This window comes from Bombina bombina, chromosome 8 (assembly GCF_027579735.1).
Source record: "Bombina bombina isolate aBomBom1 chromosome 8, aBomBom1.pri, whole genome shotgun sequence".
In the NCBI taxonomy this organism is placed as follows: Eukaryota; Metazoa; Chordata; class Amphibia; order Anura; family Bombinatoridae; genus Bombina; species Bombina bombina.
In genome coordinates, this window is record NC_069506.1 from 74,829,871 (window position 1) to 74,847,996 (window position 18,126).

An 18,126-nucleotide genomic window follows, 5' to 3' on the forward strand; every position below is an offset into this window, starting at 1 on the left:
AACACAAGGTTTGCAACCGCACTACACAAGTACAAGGGGAGTGCCTATGTATATCTACTGTAGGTTCAAATGTAGATATAGGCTGGGGTGCTTATGCAAGAAGTTTTTTCTGTAAGGCTAATCCTCTTTCAGATAAGTTTGAATAATGCAAGATACTTAATGCAAAGGCACTGGAAGTCAGTAATAATCCCGAGTGTAGGTGAATGGAAGGAGAGAATGACAGAAATTATTACACTTGTGGAATACACATTACCTTAGGAGAAACAAATTAGCTATGTTTCAAGATATCAAATTTTATTAGGAACCTTGAGAGTACAATCAAGTTCCCAGGCTGACATGACCCTTTGTATTAACCCTTTATGCCTTTTAGATTTAAGTACTATACCACAGGGTACTTTGCTCAGCGTACCCTTTTGAGGTAGTACCTACGTCCAACCTTCTGCCTCATGCTGCTTTGGCTGCTAAGACTGCAGCCAGAGGCAGAAGGCATCTGCCTTCATAAGGTAAAGGAGTGCTGATCACCTCTGTGTCACTGTCTGTTTTGGCTTAAGGTGATGCTGTGGGAAGGAAGTGGGCAGGTGGTGCATTGCAAGAGGGGGAGGAAGGGAATGCTTCCCTACCTACAGAAAAAAAAAATGTTTAGTGAGGGAGGGATGGGTTCCCTACACTACAGAAAGGTTGTGGGGGGGGGGGGGGTCCTATGAACAACCAGTTGGGTTGGAGGGGGAATTGTTTCATTACAGAAACATTTTTTTTAATCAAAAAGTAAGTAATAAAAAAAAAATCAATAAAGTGGATACTGGCAGACAACTGCCAGTACCTAAGATGGTGTCACCTAGTGAGAGGGGGGGGAAGAGCTGTTGGGTTGATCAGGGAGGTGGGTCAATGAAGATTCCCTACACTACAAAAATGTAAAATATATTTAAATTTTTATATATATATACACACACACACACATATACAGTATATTCCTAAACTGCATACTGGCAGACTGTCTGCCGGTACCTAAAATGGTGGTGATTAGTGAGGGAGGGAAGAGAACTGTTTGGGAGGGATCAGGTAGGGATCGGGGATGGGACGTGTCAGGTAGGAGGGTAATCTCTACATTACAGCTAAAATTAACCTTTCAAGCTACTGATTAACCCCTTCACGTCCTGGAATTTCAGAAGTGTGTGGTGCTCAGCTGCAATTAGTGGCCTTCTAATTGCCAAAACAATGGAAAAACCATACATGTTTGCGGTTTATGAACAAAGGGGACCCCAAAGAAGCTTTTAAAACCATTTGTTTTATGACTGAAGTAGTTGTTTGTAAATAATTTCAGTTAAAAACACAGTTTGTGAAAAAGTTAATGATTTTTTAATATGATCGCATTTGGCGGTGAAACGGTGGCATGAAATATACTAAAATTAGCCTAGATCAATCCATTGGGTTGTCTACAAAAAAAAAAAAATATATATATATATATATATATATATATATATATATATATATATATATATATTGTTGATTTGATAGGCAAATAATAAAAACAAGGCTCTATCTCTGTTTAGAATACAATAGTTTCTCTGCACAAACAGCGCTCAACTCAAATCCCATTAATAAAATATAAAAATGTATTATACAGACTTTAAAAAGATAGTCCACAACAAGGTGAGACAAAACACAAGTAGGGAGCGTTAATCGTGTCTTACCTCAAAAAAATGCATGGTCCATTGAAAAACAGGGAAGTGGGGGGGTGAATGAGCCGCTTTTGAAGAAAGAGTCTCTAACACCAAAATGAAGTCCAAAATACAAAAAAAAAATTCACACAAACTTCGCTCAACTCGAATACCATTAATTAAATATCAAAATTTAGTATGCAAAAACATATTCCACAACAACAGTGCTCAATCCCAGTAAGCAAGCCAGTTACAGAGTCTCAGTACATACGCGTGTTGTGCGTTTGCGCACTTTTTCAATGAATAGTGAGCTCTCTGTGTGCTTTATACACCTTATTTAAAGATACATTGTTACTTGTTTTGATTACCCCACATTACATCATAATGAACATAATACAGGATAGAAAGTTAATCACAGTATAATATATACAAAATTACAATGTAACCACTTATAATTAAACAAATTCACATCTGAAGCTGTGGTTAAACCATTGGGGAGGCTAGATTGCAAATAAAATATCCATAAAACCTCACGCTGGTTTAATTTTTCCAACCAATCACCTCCTCTCTTAAGCCAAGGTACATTATCTGTGCCCTGTCTTTTTAAAAGAGAAGTATCAGCATAATGTAGATCCTGAAACTGTTTTGCAATAGGGGTGTCAGAGTCTGGATCTTTAATAGCCCTGATGTGTTCCAAAAGGCTTTCCCTGAGGGCCCTTATAGTCCTACCCATGTATTGACGTAAACAGCCATCGCAAATGAGCAAAAAAACTAAATATGTAGAATTGCAGTTAATAAAAAAAATAAGTTTATACTGATTGCCAGTGACTGTTGATGAAAATTTTGGGACCTTCCCTTACAAAATCACAGGTTTTACATCTTGTTCTCCTACATTTATAAAAACCTTGACGTTCAACCAATGCTTTCATTCCTTTTAAGCCAACATCAAATGTGAAACAATAGTCCTTCCTTTCCTGGATAAAAACTTACAACTTCCCTCAAACACATTTTTTAGGGTTGAAGCAATATATAGTATTGGCAAAGAATCACAAATTATATTATATATCTTCTGAAATTCAAGATTTTATGTAGTAACAAAGGTAGGTTTGTCAACAAATGTTTTAGCTTTTTTTCTATCAAATCTGTATTTTTACAAATCGGATCTTGGAACTGTATCTACAGTTTTGGGGGCTTGTGACAACACAGTTTCATTACAATCCCTTTCTTTAAGGCGATTAGTGATATTGTTGGCACAGAGTATGTAGTTAACGTTGTTTGTACAAATCTTTTTTGCCCTAATATGTTGACTTTTAGGGGATCCATTTAACTATATGTCTAGGGTGGCAAGATCTATAGTCAAGGATAATATTCCCTGCTTTTGGCTTACAATATAATATTGTTTCAACCTTATTAGTTAAATAGTAAGCCCTAAGTGTGACAAATACAACAAATTAATTAAATTCTCCCACAAATTTTAAATTTTACAGTTATTATTGTTCAGGAAGCTCAAGCCTGTGAAGGAACCATCCTCTCCATCCCAAACAAAAATGAAATCATCAATATAGAGAAATATCAAATTGATTGCTTATAGGAGTTCATATCTCCAAATACGTGGAACAGTTCCCACAAGCCCATAAACAGGTTGGCATTAGGAGGATGTTCTATGCATCTGGAGATATTTACCCTCAAAAAGAAAAAAAATATGAGTTAATAAATACTCAAAAGCCATCAATAAAAATGTTTTCATCTCTGCGCTATAATTACTGTAATATTCAAGAAAAAAAATAATAGCTTGTATGCCCAGGGATAGGCACAGACAAAGGCTGTGGCAGACATTTTCCAAAGTACAGACCTTAATGAAGGACACCAAGGTACATTTGAAATTAAAAACATTATTTTATAGTGCTTGGTGTTATTATACTGATGCAGATACCACTGATCTTATAACCAGCCCTCCTCTGGCTATACCCATAAGCCAGTGTCACTACTGTGTGTCATATAGCGCTGGGTGTTATTATACTGATGCAGATACCACTGACCCTATAACCAGCACTTGTCTGGATATACACATGTGCCAGTGTCACTACTGTGTGTTTGTATAGAGCTGGGTGTTATTATACAGATGCAGATACACATCCAGTATTTCATTTAGGCTTTATTTATTTCATAAATTTATCACCCAATATCGCTAGCAGTCTCTTGACAAGCCACTAACTTTATTCACACTAAATATTTTCTTTTATTCCTATTATTTAATCAGAAAGAAAAGATATACTAAGGTTGTGGCAGACACTGCAAGGGCTAGTCTGGGACACCAGTGTCCATGTACGGACACCTTGCTTATTCCTGGTATGCTTTTGGTATGTTATATGGCTGTGTATAGTGAGGACACATCAACCATTAAAAACCAGTATCTAGGTGTCTATTCAATGTCATTAAATTTTAATAACAAGTAGTAGTGTCTTGTAAATAACAGGGAAGTTTAACAATTTGTCAGGGTTTTTTCCCTGACCTGTTTGCCATGTGCTGCTGGCAGCCATTTTACTCACCACTCTTCCTGACTCTGGTGCATACTGTGTGATGCTGCTCATTTCCTGCACTTCCTTTTATGGCCAGACTGGTGTACATCATCCGTGTGAGACAGGATGCAGTCTCAGAATTGTGATGTCATCACTTATTATTTTAAGGGCCTCTGTTCAGTATGCTTTGCCCTTGCGTTGTCTCAGACCTGTTTGTGAGAGCTCCTGTGTATTACCTGGCTGTCTGACGTCCCTCCTGGTTCCTGATCCCTGGCTTGTTCCTGACTCTGCTGTTCTCCTTGTTCCTGATTCCGGCTTGTCTGACTATTCGCTTTGGCTCCTGACTTGGCTCTTCTGACTACCAGTTCTGGTTTTGATTCCTGGCTTCTTATTTGACTTGTGGACTTTATATTATTTTTTGCTATTAATAAAGGTGTGATTATTTTTGCACTTCTTGTCTCAGTCTGATTCCTGGCACCCTGACATTACGCAAAGGCCATGAATCCTGATGGTGCTAATAATCCACCTTTACCTGCCATAATTTCCAGGATGGATTAACAGGATCACCGTTTGGATCAATTTGCACTATCCCTGCAAACCCTGCTGACTCGCACTACACATTTGGACCAAAGTGTCCCGCAAGTTATGGCTGCTCCTGTTTCCGCTGCTGCACCTAGTCCTACCAGGAGCATGTCCGGATCTGCACCTCTACCTCAGCGATATGGAGGCGATCCTAATCAGTGCAGAGGGTTTTTGAACCAGGTGGGCATTTACTTTGAGATGTTACCTCAGGCGTTTCCCTCTGACAGAGCTAAGGTGGGATTTCTCATCTCGTTACTCTCTGACACAGCTCTTGCCTGGGCTAATCCCTTGTGGGAGACTAATAAACCTGTTATTTCAAATTACCCTGAATTTGTGGCCTCCTTTCGAAGGGTATTTGATGTTCCGGCTCGCTCCTCCTCTGCTGCTAAACAACTCATGTCCATTCAGCAAGGTACAAGATCTGTTGCTCAGAATGCCATTGAGTTCCGTACACTTGCCGCAGAGGTAGGTTGGAACAACGAAGCCCTTGTTGCCGTCTTCTTTCATGGGCTCTCTGATGCGATTAAAGACGAAGTTGCTGCCAGAGATTTACCAGAAGATCTCGAGGCATTGGTGTCTTTTTTTATCCTAATTGACATCAGACTAAGTGGGGGCCCTCTTTCAAGGAGCGCTTGCGGAAGCCTCCTGTTCCATTGTTTCCTACGTGTTTATTCCCACCCATGCCTCCCTCTCCTCCCATGCCTCCTAGTCCCGAGTCACCAGGTACTGCTGAGCCGATGCAGTTGGGATTCACACGTCTCTCCACAGCGGAGAGGGCCTTTAGGAGGAGGGAGGGGCTCTGCCTCTATTGTGGGTTACAGGGCCACCTTTTGAAATCTTGTCCTTCACGGCCGGGAAACGCTCACACCTAAGGTCCTGTTGGGGGCAGACCTTGGGTGGTTTATCCTCGTCCCCAGAACCACTAAAGGAGAAACCTTTTGGTCATGGTTGTCCTTTCCTGGGTGGACTCCTCCATAGTCATCCAGGCTCTTGTTGACTCAGGTGCTGCGGGCTATTTCATTGACAGTGCTTTTGTATCAAACCACTCCATTCCTATTTTGCCTCAGTCCGTTCCGCTTGCTATTGAGGCCATTGATGGCAGGCCCCTTCAGCCCGCACTCATTACTCACGAAACTACTCTGTTATCAATGGCTGTTGGGGCTCTCCATTTTGAAACCTTCCAGTTCCAGGTGATAAACTCTCCGCATTTTCCGGTAATTCTGGGTTAACCATGGCTCCAAAAGCACAATCCCAGTCTCGACTGGTGCAGGTCCGAAATTTTGTCGTGGTCTCTGCAATGTATTCCACTTGTCTTCGGAAACCAGTTAAAGTCTTGTGCACGTCTTCGGTAGCTCAATTGCCAGAGGAGTACCGAGAGTTCCTAGACGTTTTTGACAAGGTGCGTGCCGGTACGTTGCCTCCTCACCGGTCTTACGATTGTGCCATAGACTGGCAACCCGGAGCCATTCCTCCTCGGGGCCGGGTTTACCCTCTGTCTGTTGCAGAGAATTGTGCTATGGAGGAGTATGTTGCTGATGCTCTGACGCGGGGGATCATCCGCAAATCCTGCTCTCCTGCAGGGGCTGGCTTATTCTTTGTGAAGAAAAAGGGTGGCGAGTTAAGACCATGCATCGATTATAGGGGTCTTAATCATCTTACCATTAAGAATGCTTACCCTATTCCGCTTATTACGGAACTCTTTGACCGCCTCAAGGGAGCTACGATCTTTACTAAACTTGATTTGAGAGGAGCATACAATCTCGTTAGGATCAAGGAGGGCAACGAATGGAAAACAGCATTTAACACCAGGAATGGGCATTATGAGTATCTTGTAATGCCCTTTGGCCTATGTAATGCTCCTGCTGTTTTCCAGGAATTAATGATGTCCTACGAGATATGTTGCAACAGTGTGTTGTGGTGTACTTAGACGACATCCTCATACACTCACCCACACTTGAGGCTCATCGTTCTGATGTTACACGGGTTCTTCAGAGACTACGTGAGAAAGGCCTGTTTTGTAAACTCGAGAAATGTGAGTTCCATCAGACTCAAGTAACCTTACTAGGTTATGTTATCTCCGTTGCAGGGTTCTCTATGGATCCTGACTTTATCTGCAGTTCTGCAGTGGCCTCGCCCAGTTTGTCTTCGGTCTATTCAACGTTTTTTGGGGTTCGCCAATTACTATAGAAAGTTTATTAAAAACTTGTCTTCCTTGGTCAAACCTATCACAGACATGACCCGTAAAGAGAATGATCCACTCAATTGGTCACCTACTGCCATTAAGGCCTTTGATAGTCTTAAGGCTGCCTTTGCTGCCAATCCAGTTCTGGCTCATCCTAACCCTGTCCTGCCTTTCGTTCTTGAGGTCGATGCGTCTGAGACTGGAGTAGGTGACCTCTTGTCTCAACGTCCTACGCCTGACGGTTCCTTGCATCCGTGTGGTTTCTTCTCTAAGAAATTGTCTCCAGCGAAGTGCAATTATGAAATTGGCGACAGGGAATTATTGGCCATAATTTTGGCACTCAAGGAATGGAGGCATCTTCTCGAGGGTATTAGCCTGCCAGTGCTCATTCTTACTGACCACAAGAATTTAACTTATCTATCTGAAGCAAAAGGTTTGTCGCCCCTAAAGACCAGATGGACGCTATTTTTATCTCGGTTTAATTATGTGGTCTCCTACCTGCCTGGTAGTAAGAATGTTAGGGCTGATGCCCTCTCGACAATTTTCGCCTCTGTCCAAGGAGGAGTCTGTACCTACTCCAGTTATACCTCCTGACTATATTTTGGCTGCCATACGTACTAATTTGACTTCTCCCTTGGGGGAGGAGATCCTGGCTGCACAAATCAATGCACCTCCTGAGAAACCTAGTGGTAAGTGTTTTGTTCCTGAGAATCTTCAAACTAAACTTTTGTACACTTACCACTATCCTAAAGCCGCAGGTCACCCAGGCAAGAACCAAATGATTTGGTCTGTCACTCGACAATTCTGGTGGCCAGCTCTTCGTTCTGATGTTGCTGCATATGTTGCCTCCTGCTCAGTTTTCAGCACAGAATAAGACTCCTCAACGTCTTCCTGAGGGTCTTCTTCAACCTATTGCTAATGGTGAGCGTCCTTGGACACATCTTTCCATGAACTTCATTGTCGAGCTCCCTGTTTCCAATGGCAATACTGTTATCCTTATGGTGGTTGACCATTTCTCTAAAATGTCACATTGCATTCCCTTGAAGAAGTTGCCTACCGCTCAGGAGCTTGCTTCAATTTTTGCCCGGGAGGTCTTCCGTTTACATGGGTTACTCAAGGAGATAGTGTCGGACCGGGGTAGCCAGTTTGTCTCCGGATTTTGGCGTTCCTTTTGTGCTCAAATGGGGATCCAGCTTTCCTTCTCCTCGCCATATCACCCTCAATCCAATGGGGCTACGGAATTGTCTAATCAAGCTCTGGAACAGTTCCTCCGTTGCTATGCCTCAGATCACCACAATAATTGGTCTGAACTGTTACCTTGGGCAGAGTTTGCTTGTAATAGTGCTATTAATGCTTCCTCCAAGTTATCCCCGTTCATGGCGAATTATGGGTTTCAACCATCCTTGTTGCCCGATTCATTCATGTCTCAGGGTATTCCGGCTTTGGAGGAGCATCTCTGGCAACTCCGTTCCACGTGGGTGCAGATTCAGGATTGCCTTCATCGTTCTATGCAGCGCCAAAAGTTCCAGGCTGATCGTAGGCGCCTGTCCGCACCTACCTACCAGGTTCATGAGAGAGTTTGGCTGTCCTCCCGCAACTTGAACCTTCGTGTGCCTTCCAAAAACTGGCTCCCTGTTATGTTAGTCCTTTTCGAATACTCCAACGGGTCAATCCTGTGGCCTACGTTCTTTACCTTTCTTCTGCAATGCGCATCTCCAATGTTTTTAATATCTCTCTCTTGAAACCATTGGTTTGCAATCGGTTTACCTCTGTGTTGCCTCATCCCCGCCCTATCTTTGTTGACAACCATGAGGAGTATGAGGTCAGCAGTATTATTGACTCTCGAATGTCCAGGGGCTGCGTACAGTATTTGGTTCACTGGAAGGGCTATGGTATGGAGGAGCGTTCATGGGTTCCCTCCTTTGATGTTCATGCTCCCGCCCTCCTCCGTGCCTTCCATGCCCGTTTCCCCAATAATCCTTTTGTCCTCCCGCGGGGAGGGGTCGTTGAGGGGAGGGTACTGTCAGGGATTTTTCCCTGATCTGTTTGCCATGTGCTGCTGGCAGCCATTTTACTCACCTCTCTTCCTGACTCTGGTGCATACTGTGTGATGCTGCTCATTTCCTGCACTTCCTTTTATGGCCAGACTGGTGTACATCATCTGTGTGAGACAGGATGCAGTCTCAGAATTGTGATGTCATCACTTATTATTTAAAGGGCCTCTGTTCAGTATGCTTTGCCCTTGCGTTGTCTCAGACCTGTTTGTGAGAGCTCCTGTGTATTACCTGGCTGTCTGACGTCCCTCCTGGTTCCTGGTCCCTGGCTTGTTCTTGACTCTGCTGTTCTCCTTGTTCCTGATTCCGACTCGTCTGACTATTCGCTTTGGCTCCTGACTCGGCTCGTCTGACTACCAGTTCTGGTTTTGATTCCTGGCTTGTTATTTGACTTGTGGACTTTTTATTATTTTTTGCTATTAATAAAGCTGTGATTATTTTTGCACTTCTTGTCTCAGTCTGATTCCTGGCACCCTGACACAACTAAAGGTGGTAAAAAAAATCTATAAAATCATTAACTGCAATACTACACATGTAGTTTATTTGCTCACATGCGACGGATGTTTACGTCAATACGTGGGTAGGACTAAAAGGGCCCTCAGAGAAAGCCTTTTGGAGCATATCAGGGCTATTGAAGATCCAGACTCTAACTCCCCAATTGCACATTTTCAGGATCTACATAATGCGGATAATTCTCTATCGAAAATACAGAGCACAGATCATGTACATTGGCTTAAGAGAGGAGGTGATAGGTTGGAAAATTAAATCAGTGTGAGGTTTTTTGGATATTTTATTTGCAAACTAGCCTCCCAAAGGTTTAACCACAGCTTCAGATGTTAATTTGTTTGTTTAACTATAAGTGGTTACACTGTAATTTTGTATACATTATACTGATTAACTTTCTATCCTGTATTATGTTCATTATGATGTAATGTGGGATAATCAAAAAAAGTAACAATGTATATTTAAATAGGGTGTATAAAAAAAGCACATAAATCTCACTATGCAGTGAACAAGTGCGCAAGCACACAAAACGCGTATGCACTGAAACTTTGTCACTACCTTGCTTACTGGGACTGAGCACCGTTGTGGACTATGTTTTTAATGTTTGCATAATACATTTTGATATTTTATTAATAAGACTCGAGATGAGCGTTGTTTATGTGAAGAAACTTTAGTATTTTAGACTTCATTTTGACTATGGAGCAGACGCTCTTTTCAGCCCGCACACTTCCCTGCTCTTCATTGGGCCACGCTGTTTTGTGAGGTAAAACACGATTAGCACTCCCAACTTGTGTTTTGTCTCACCTTGTTGTGGACTATCCTTTTAAAGTTTGTGTAATACATTTTTATATTTTATTAATGGGATTTGAGTTGAGCACTGTTTGTTTGAAGAAACTTTGGTATTTTAGTGTTCTCTACTTGTGTTTTGTCCTTTTCTGTTTAAATGTAGTGATTGCAAAAATTTTCGTACTTTGGGCAAGTTTTTCTCTAAAATTCCCAGTCCTTAAGGGGTTAAGGAACATATTGAGGGTCAACTTGCTATGCCATCTTGCCCTGTAACCTTCCTTTCACCCTTTATCCCACTGTCCTTTTCTTAGGTCCAGTTTCCATTTATTTTGTCTTTGCTTTTTGGCATTGTTCTTAAGAAGTGATTTGATATTATTTATTGGTATTGACTGACCTGGTGAGGTCTTTGTAATACTTGTGCAAACTTCAAATAAAATCAATACAAATGGGGACGGACACACACATAAATTTAGGCATGAAATCTCCTCTAAAATCTCTCACTAGCTGAGCATTGAAACTATTTCTACAACTGACTGAGATGCCCAGGCCCCAGAATCCTATTGATTTGAGCATCCCGCCCATCTACTTCCTATAGTAATCTGTACCATGTGATCGCTGTCACAAGGTTCCTGAGCCGGATGGGACCTAGCTGTTACCCCTTTGATGTACAGAGGTTGTGTGAACGTAAAATTAATTACCCGATTGTTTTGTTTTTTTTACCTCTTCAAGCTAAAAAATGAACAGAATCTACCGAAAAGCGAAGTGTAAAGTGACACCACCCAGCCCCACTGACTGTATCGGGAATGTATGTGACACGGCGAGGGAGGTAAGGATACAGCTAGTAAGGGACTCAGTAACTACTTGCTGCTCTTGTCGGGCCGGGTAATAACCGTATGGTATAGCAAGAGTTAAGGTGTATAGTTTAGCAGGAGCTGTCTAAGTTTTATGCTTCTCTCAAAATCCTTTTCTGTTCCCCCTCCCTCTCCAGGGTCCCACCCGCTAGCGTGGCCCCAAAAACTGTCCCCTTTGTGAGGTCGGTGCTGGATAACATTAATGATGCACTCATGAGGCTTAGTTATTAGACAGCTCAGCCGCATATAACTAGAACTACAACTCTTAGGCATTTCTTTGTTTTTAGTCCCGACACTATGGCCTAGATTTAGAGTTCGGCGGTAAAAGGGCTGTTAACGCTCCGCGGGTTTTTTTCTGGCCGCACCATAAATTTAACTCTGGTATCGAGAGTTCAAACAAATGCTGCGTTAGGCTCCAAAAAAGGAGCGTAGAGCATTTTTACCGCAAATGCAACTCTCGATACCAGAGTTGCTTACGGACGCGGCCGGCATCAAAAACGTGCTCGTGCACGATTCTCCCATAGGAAACAATGGGGCTGTTTGAGCTGAAAAAAAACCTAACACCTGCAAAAAAGCAGCGTTCAGCTCCTAACGCAGCCCCATTGTTTCCTATGGGGAAACACCTCCTAAGTCTGCACCTAACACCCTAACATGTACCCCGAGTCTAAACACCCCTAACCTTACACTTATTAACCCCTAATCTGCCGCCCCCGCTATCGCTGACCCCTGCATTACACTTTTAACCCCTAATCTGCCGCTCCGTAAACCGCCGCCACCTACGTTATCCCTATGTACCCCTAATCTGCTGCCCTAACATCGCCGACCCCTATGTTATATTTATTAACCCCTAATCTGCCCCCCACAACGTCGCCGACACCTACCTACACTTATTAACCCCTAATCTGCCGAGCGGACCTGAGCGCTACTATAATAAAGTTATTAACCCCTAATCCGCCTCACTAACCCTATCATAAATAGTATTAACCCCTAATCTGCCCTCCCTAACATCGCCGACACCTACCTTCAATTATTAACCCCTAATCTGCCGACCGGAGCTCACCGCTATTCTAATAAATGTATTAACCCCTAAAGCTAAGTCTAACCCTAACACTAACACCCCCCTAAGTTAAATATAATTTTTATCTAACGAAATAAATTAACTCTTATTAAATAAATAATTCCTATTTAAAGCTAAATACTTACCTGTAAAATAAATCCTAATATAGCTACAATATAAATTATAATTATATTATAGCTATTTTAGGATTAATATTTATTTTACAGGCAACTTTGTAATTATTTTAACCAGGTACAATAGCTATTAAATAGTTAAGAACTATTTAATAGTTACCTAGTTAAAATAATTACAAATTTACCTGCAAAATAAATCCTAACCTAAGATATAATTAAACCTAACACTACCCTATCAATAAAATAATTAAATAAACTACCTACAATTACCTACAATTAACCTAACACTACACTATCAATAAATTAATTAAACACAATTGCTACAAATAAATAAAATTAAATAAACTATCTAAAGTACAAAAAATAAAAAAGAACTAAGTTACAGAAAATAATAAAATATTTACAAACATAAGAAAAATATTACAACAATTTTAAACTAATTACACCTACTCTAAGCCCCCTAATAAAATAACAAAGCCCCCCAAAATAAAAAATTCCCTACCCTATTCTAAAATACAAATATTACAAGCTCTTTTACCTTACCAGCCCTGAACAGGGCCCTTTGCGGGGCATGCCCCAAGAATTTCAGCTCTTTTGCCTGTAAAAAAAAACATACAATACCCCCCCCCCAACATTACAACCCACCACCCACATACCCCTAATCTAACCCAAACCCCCCTTAAATAAACCTAACACTACCCCCCTGATGATCTTCCTACCTTGTCTTCACCATGCCAGGTTCACCGATCCGTCCTGGCTCCAAGATCTTCATCCAACCCAAGCGGGGGCTAGACATCCACTGAAGAAGTCCAGAAGAGGGTCCAAAGTCTTCCTCCTATCCGGCAAGAAGAGGACATCCGGACCGGCAAACATCTTCTCCAAGCGGCATCTTCTATCTTCTTCCATCCGATGACGACCGGCTCCATCTTGAAGACCTCCAGCGCGGATCCATCCTCTTCTTCCGACGACTAGACGACGAATGACGGTTCCTTTAAGGGACGTCATCCAAGATGGCGTCCCTCGAATTCCGATTGGCTGATAGGATTCTATCAGCCAATCGGAATTAAGGTAGGAATTTTCTGATTGGCTGATGGAATCAGCCAATCAGAATATAGTTCAATCCGATTGGCTGATCCAATCAGCCAATCAGATTGAGCTCGCATTCTATTGGCTGATCGGAACAGCCAATAGAATGCGAGCTCAATCTGATTGGCTGATTGGATCAGCCAATCGGATTGAACTATATTCTGATTGGCTGATTCCATCAGCCAATCAGAAAATTCCTACCTTAATTCCGATTGGCTGATAGAATCCTATCAGCCAATCGGAATTCGAGGGACGCCATCTTGGATGACGTCCCTTAAAGGAACCGTCATTCGTCGTCTAGTCGTCGGAAGAAGAGGATGGATCCGCGCTGGAGGTCTTCAAGATGGAGCCGGTCGTCATCGGATGGAAGAAGATAGAAGATGCCGCTTGGAGAAGATGTTTGCCGGTCCGGATGTCCTCTTCTTGCCGGATAGGAGGAAGACTTTGGACCCTCTTCTGGACTTCTTCAGTGGATGTCTAGCCCCCGCTTGGGTTGGATGAAGATCTTGGAGCCAGGACGGATCGGTGAACCTGGCATGGTGAAGACAAGGTAGGAAGATCATCAGGGGGGTAGTGTTAGGTTTATTTAAGGGGGGTTTGGGTTAGATTAGGGGTATGTGGGTGGTGGGTTGTAATGTTGGGGGGGGGTATTGTATGTTTTTTTTTACAGGCAAAAGAGCTGAAATTCTTGGGGCATGCCCCGCAAAGGGCCCTGTTCAGGGCTGGTAAGGTAAAAGAGCTTGTAATATTTGTATTTTAGAATAGGGTAGGGAATTTTTTATTTTGGGGGGCTTTGTTATTTTATTAGGGGGCTTAGAGTAGGTGTAATTAGTTTAAAATTGTTGTAATATTTTTCTTATGTTTGTAAATATTTTATTATTTTCTGTAACTTAGTTCTTTTTTATTTTTTGTACTTTAGATAGTTTATTTAATTTTATTTATTTGTAGCAATTGTGTTTAATTAATTTATTGATAGTGTAGTGTTAGGTTAATTGTAGGTAATTGTAGGTAGTTTATTTAATTATTTTATTGATAGGGTAGTGTTAGGTTTAATTATATCTTAGGTTAGGATTTATTTTGCAGGTAAATTTGTAATTATTTTAACTAGGTAACTATTAAATAGTTCTTAACTATTTAATAGCTATTGTACCTGGTTAAAATAATTACAAAGTTGCCTGTAAAATAAATATTAATCCTAAAATAGCTATAATATAATTATAATTTATATTGTAGCTATATTAGGATTTATTTTACAGGTAAGTATTTAGCTTTAAATAGGAATTATTTATTTAATAAGAGTTAATTTATTTCGTTAGATAAAAATTATATTTAACTTAGGGGGGTGTTAGTGTTAGGGTTAGACTTAGCTTTAGGGGTTAATACATTTATTAGAATAGCGGTGAGCTCCGGTCGGCAGATTAGGGGTTAATAATTGAAGGTAGGTGTCGGCGATGTTAGGGAGGGCAGATTAGGGGTTAATACTATTTATGATAGGGTTAGTGAGGCGGATTAGGGGTTAATAACTTTATTATAGTAGCGCTCAGGTCCGCTCGGCAGATTAGGGGTTAATAAGTGTAGGTAGGTGTCGGCGACGTTGTGGGGGGCAGATTAGGGGTTAATAAATATAACATAGGGGTCGGCGATGTTAGGGGTAGCAGATTAGGGGTACATAGGGATAACGTAGGTGGCGGCGATTTGCGGTCGGAAGATTAGGGGTTAATTATTTTAAGTAGCTTGCGGCGACGTTGTGGGGGGCAAGTTAGGGGTTAATAGATATAATACAGGGGTCGGCGGTGTTAGGGGCAGCAGATTAGGGGTACATAAGTATAACGTAGGTGGCGGTCGGCAGATTAGGGGTTAAAAATTTTAATCGAGTGGCGGCGATGTGGGGGGACCTCGGTTTAGGGGTACATAGGTAGTTTATGGGTGTTAGTGTACTTTAGGGTACAGTAGTTAAGAGCTTTATAAACCGGCGTTAGCCAGAAAGCTCTTAACTCCTGCTATTTTCAGGCGGCTGGAATCTTGTCGTTAGAGCTCTAACGCTCACTGCAGAAACGACTCTAAATACCAGCGTTAGAAAGATCCCATTGAAAAGATAGGCTACGCAAATGGCGTAGGGGGATCTGCGGTATGGAAAAGTCGCGGCTGAAAAGTGAGCGTTAGACCCTTTAATCACTGACTCCAAATACCAGCGGGCGCCCAAAACCAGCGTTAGGAGCCTCTAACGCTGGTTTTGACGGCTACCGCCGAACTCTAAATCTAGGCCTGTGGCTCTGCAGGGGACCTTCCGCCTAACCACAGCACTTTAACCTATTTCTTTCCGGTCCATGACTATAGTAGTGACTAGTTCCTATCTTGCATATTGTCCTAGCCCACTTTGTTATTGTGCTTGTGGAAATAACATAAATATGTGTGTGGGTTTTTTTTTGTCTAGATTCTGTGCAGCTATGATAATTACATTATTATTAGTAGTATATTGTTTGTATGTTTATGTAAATTACACACATCCATATTACAGCTATCCAAAATAAAAAAAATAAACCTAAACTAATTACCCCTATAAAAATAAAAAATCCCCCAAAAATAAAAACACCCCCTAATCTAAACTACCAATATCCCTTAAAAGGGCTTTTGTAGGGTTTAACCTAAATTAAACAGCTCTTTTACTTTAAAAAAATACCAATTACCCCCTAATAGTAAACACCCAAACAACCAACCCCCCCCCAAAAAAAAACACTAAAAAAACCTAAGCTATCCATTGCCCCTAAAGCGGCATTTGCATTGGCATTCAGCTCTTTTACTGCCCTTAAAAGGGTAATCAGCCCATTAAATCCCTGATCTAAAAAAAAAAAAAAAATCCTAACACTAAGCCCCAAATAGGTACTCACCGTTCCTGAAGTCCGGCGGAGAAGGTCTTCTACCAGGCGGCTCCATCTTCTATCTTCATCTGGAGCGAAGGCAACGCAGAGCTGTGGATCCACACCAGCGGTGTGGAGCTGTCTTCCCTGACGCGTGGATCCTCGGCGGCATGGAGGCTCCTCTTCATCCAATGTCCGTTGTACACTAAGATAATGCAAGGTACTGCAATCAATTTGGCGTACCTTGCATTCCTATTGGCTTAAATTTGAAATCAGCCAATAGGATTAGAGCTACTGAAATCCTATTGGCCGTTCAAATCAGCCAATAAGATTTCAGTAGCTCTTATCCTATTGGCTGATTTCAAAGTTTCAGCCAATGGGAATGCAAGGTACCCCAATAAATATGGGGTATCTTGCATTCAATCTTTAGTGTGCGACGGACGATCGCATGAAGAGGAGACTCCATGCCGCCGAGGACTGCCGCTGAGGATCCACGCATCAGAGAAGCCACTTTCGCTCCACATGAAGATAGAAGATGATGGAGCCGCCTGGTTTAAGATTAGGGATTTAATGGGCTGGAAAACAGCTGAATGCCCTTTTAAGGGCAATGCCCATACAAATGCCCCTTTAGGGATGCTGGTAGTTTAGTATTAGATTAGGGGGTGTTTTTATTTTGGAGGGGATTTTTTATTTTTATAGGGGTATAAGTTTAGGTTTAAATTTTTTATTTTGAATAGCTGTTAATTACTTTATTATTTTGCGATGTGGGGGTTTGCGGTTTAGGTGTTTCTTAATACTTCGTGCGGGAGGTTAGGTTTTTTTGTTATACTTTGTGCGGGCGGTTACGTTTTTTTTTTAAATTTATTTCTTGTGGGCAGTTACGTGTTTTTTCAATATTCCGTGCGGGCAGCTGCATGTTTTTTTTTTTTAAGGCTTCGGGTATGCTTACGCTGTATCCAGATGGATTCCTAAAATGGCAGGGTGGTGAAAGAATCCACGTGTGGCGGATTCTTTCACCACCCTGCCATTTTCGGAATCCACCGGGATGCACCTTCGCACAGCCAACATTCCTTTGAGGATGCGTGTGCAACTGGCGACAGACTCGTTACAAACGTGATTATAGTATAGATATATATAATATATCTTTTTTGTGGGGTACTCAACAGTACTGAGTACCACCACCTCTGTCATCTTATAAAAGGTAATATTTGTAATGATCAGGTAAATACTCAAAATATATTATCAAGCATTATAAATAACTTTGTCTCTTTGCGTTCCTAAAAGTTCCTGAGCACAATGTATCAATAAATAATCAGAGTACTGGTGTTCTGTTGAAATTTGCTACCTGGGTGTGCACATGCACACAATTACGTAATCACCCTCCTTGTATGTTTCAAAAGAATGTGTGGAATGCGATTACCCAATTACAAGCATGCGCACATCGTTAGGTAGCAAATTTCGATGGAGGAGCAAATTAGTACTCGCATTTCTTCTTAAAGCGGTCATGTATGTGCGCAGTAAAACTTTATTGTAGCCAGGTGGTTGATATCTTAAGGTTCGTAAAGATAATGGAATCGTAAGTTTCCCACATACACAGATCGGAAGACCTCCAGATTATGATCTGGGCGTATGGTCCAGAATAACTCCCAGGTGCGAGCCCCATAATGTCTCCACAGTGATTCTACACTGTAATACCCTATGATTATATGAGTAGCCTTACTTATTCCCCCGTCCCTGTCCTGTCCCCTAGTATGAAACCGTCCTCCCTCCCTCTTCCCCTCCCCCCCTTTTTTTTTTTCTTTCTCTTCTTTCTCTCACTCCCTCTTTTCTCTCTTTCTCCTTTTGTTTTTTATAA

The 18,126-nt window shown here is 41.6% G+C and overlaps 1 protein-coding gene across 1 annotated transcript in view; it reads left to right on the forward strand.

The window, feature by feature from the left end:
* The first annotated feature begins 10,924 nt into the window (after positions 1 to 10,924).
* Positions 10,925 to 18,126, forward strand: part of C8H1orf174 (chromosome 8 C1orf174 homolog) — a 177,627-nt gene continuing 170,425 nt past the window's right edge. Inside the window, exon 1 of the mRNA XM_053690406.1 lies at positions 10,925 to 11,111. Coding sequence (XP_053546381.1) covers positions 11,022 to 11,111 — 90 coding nt within the window. The 5' untranslated portion in view covers positions 10,925 to 11,021. The remainder of the gene's footprint in view (positions 11,112 to 18,126) is intronic.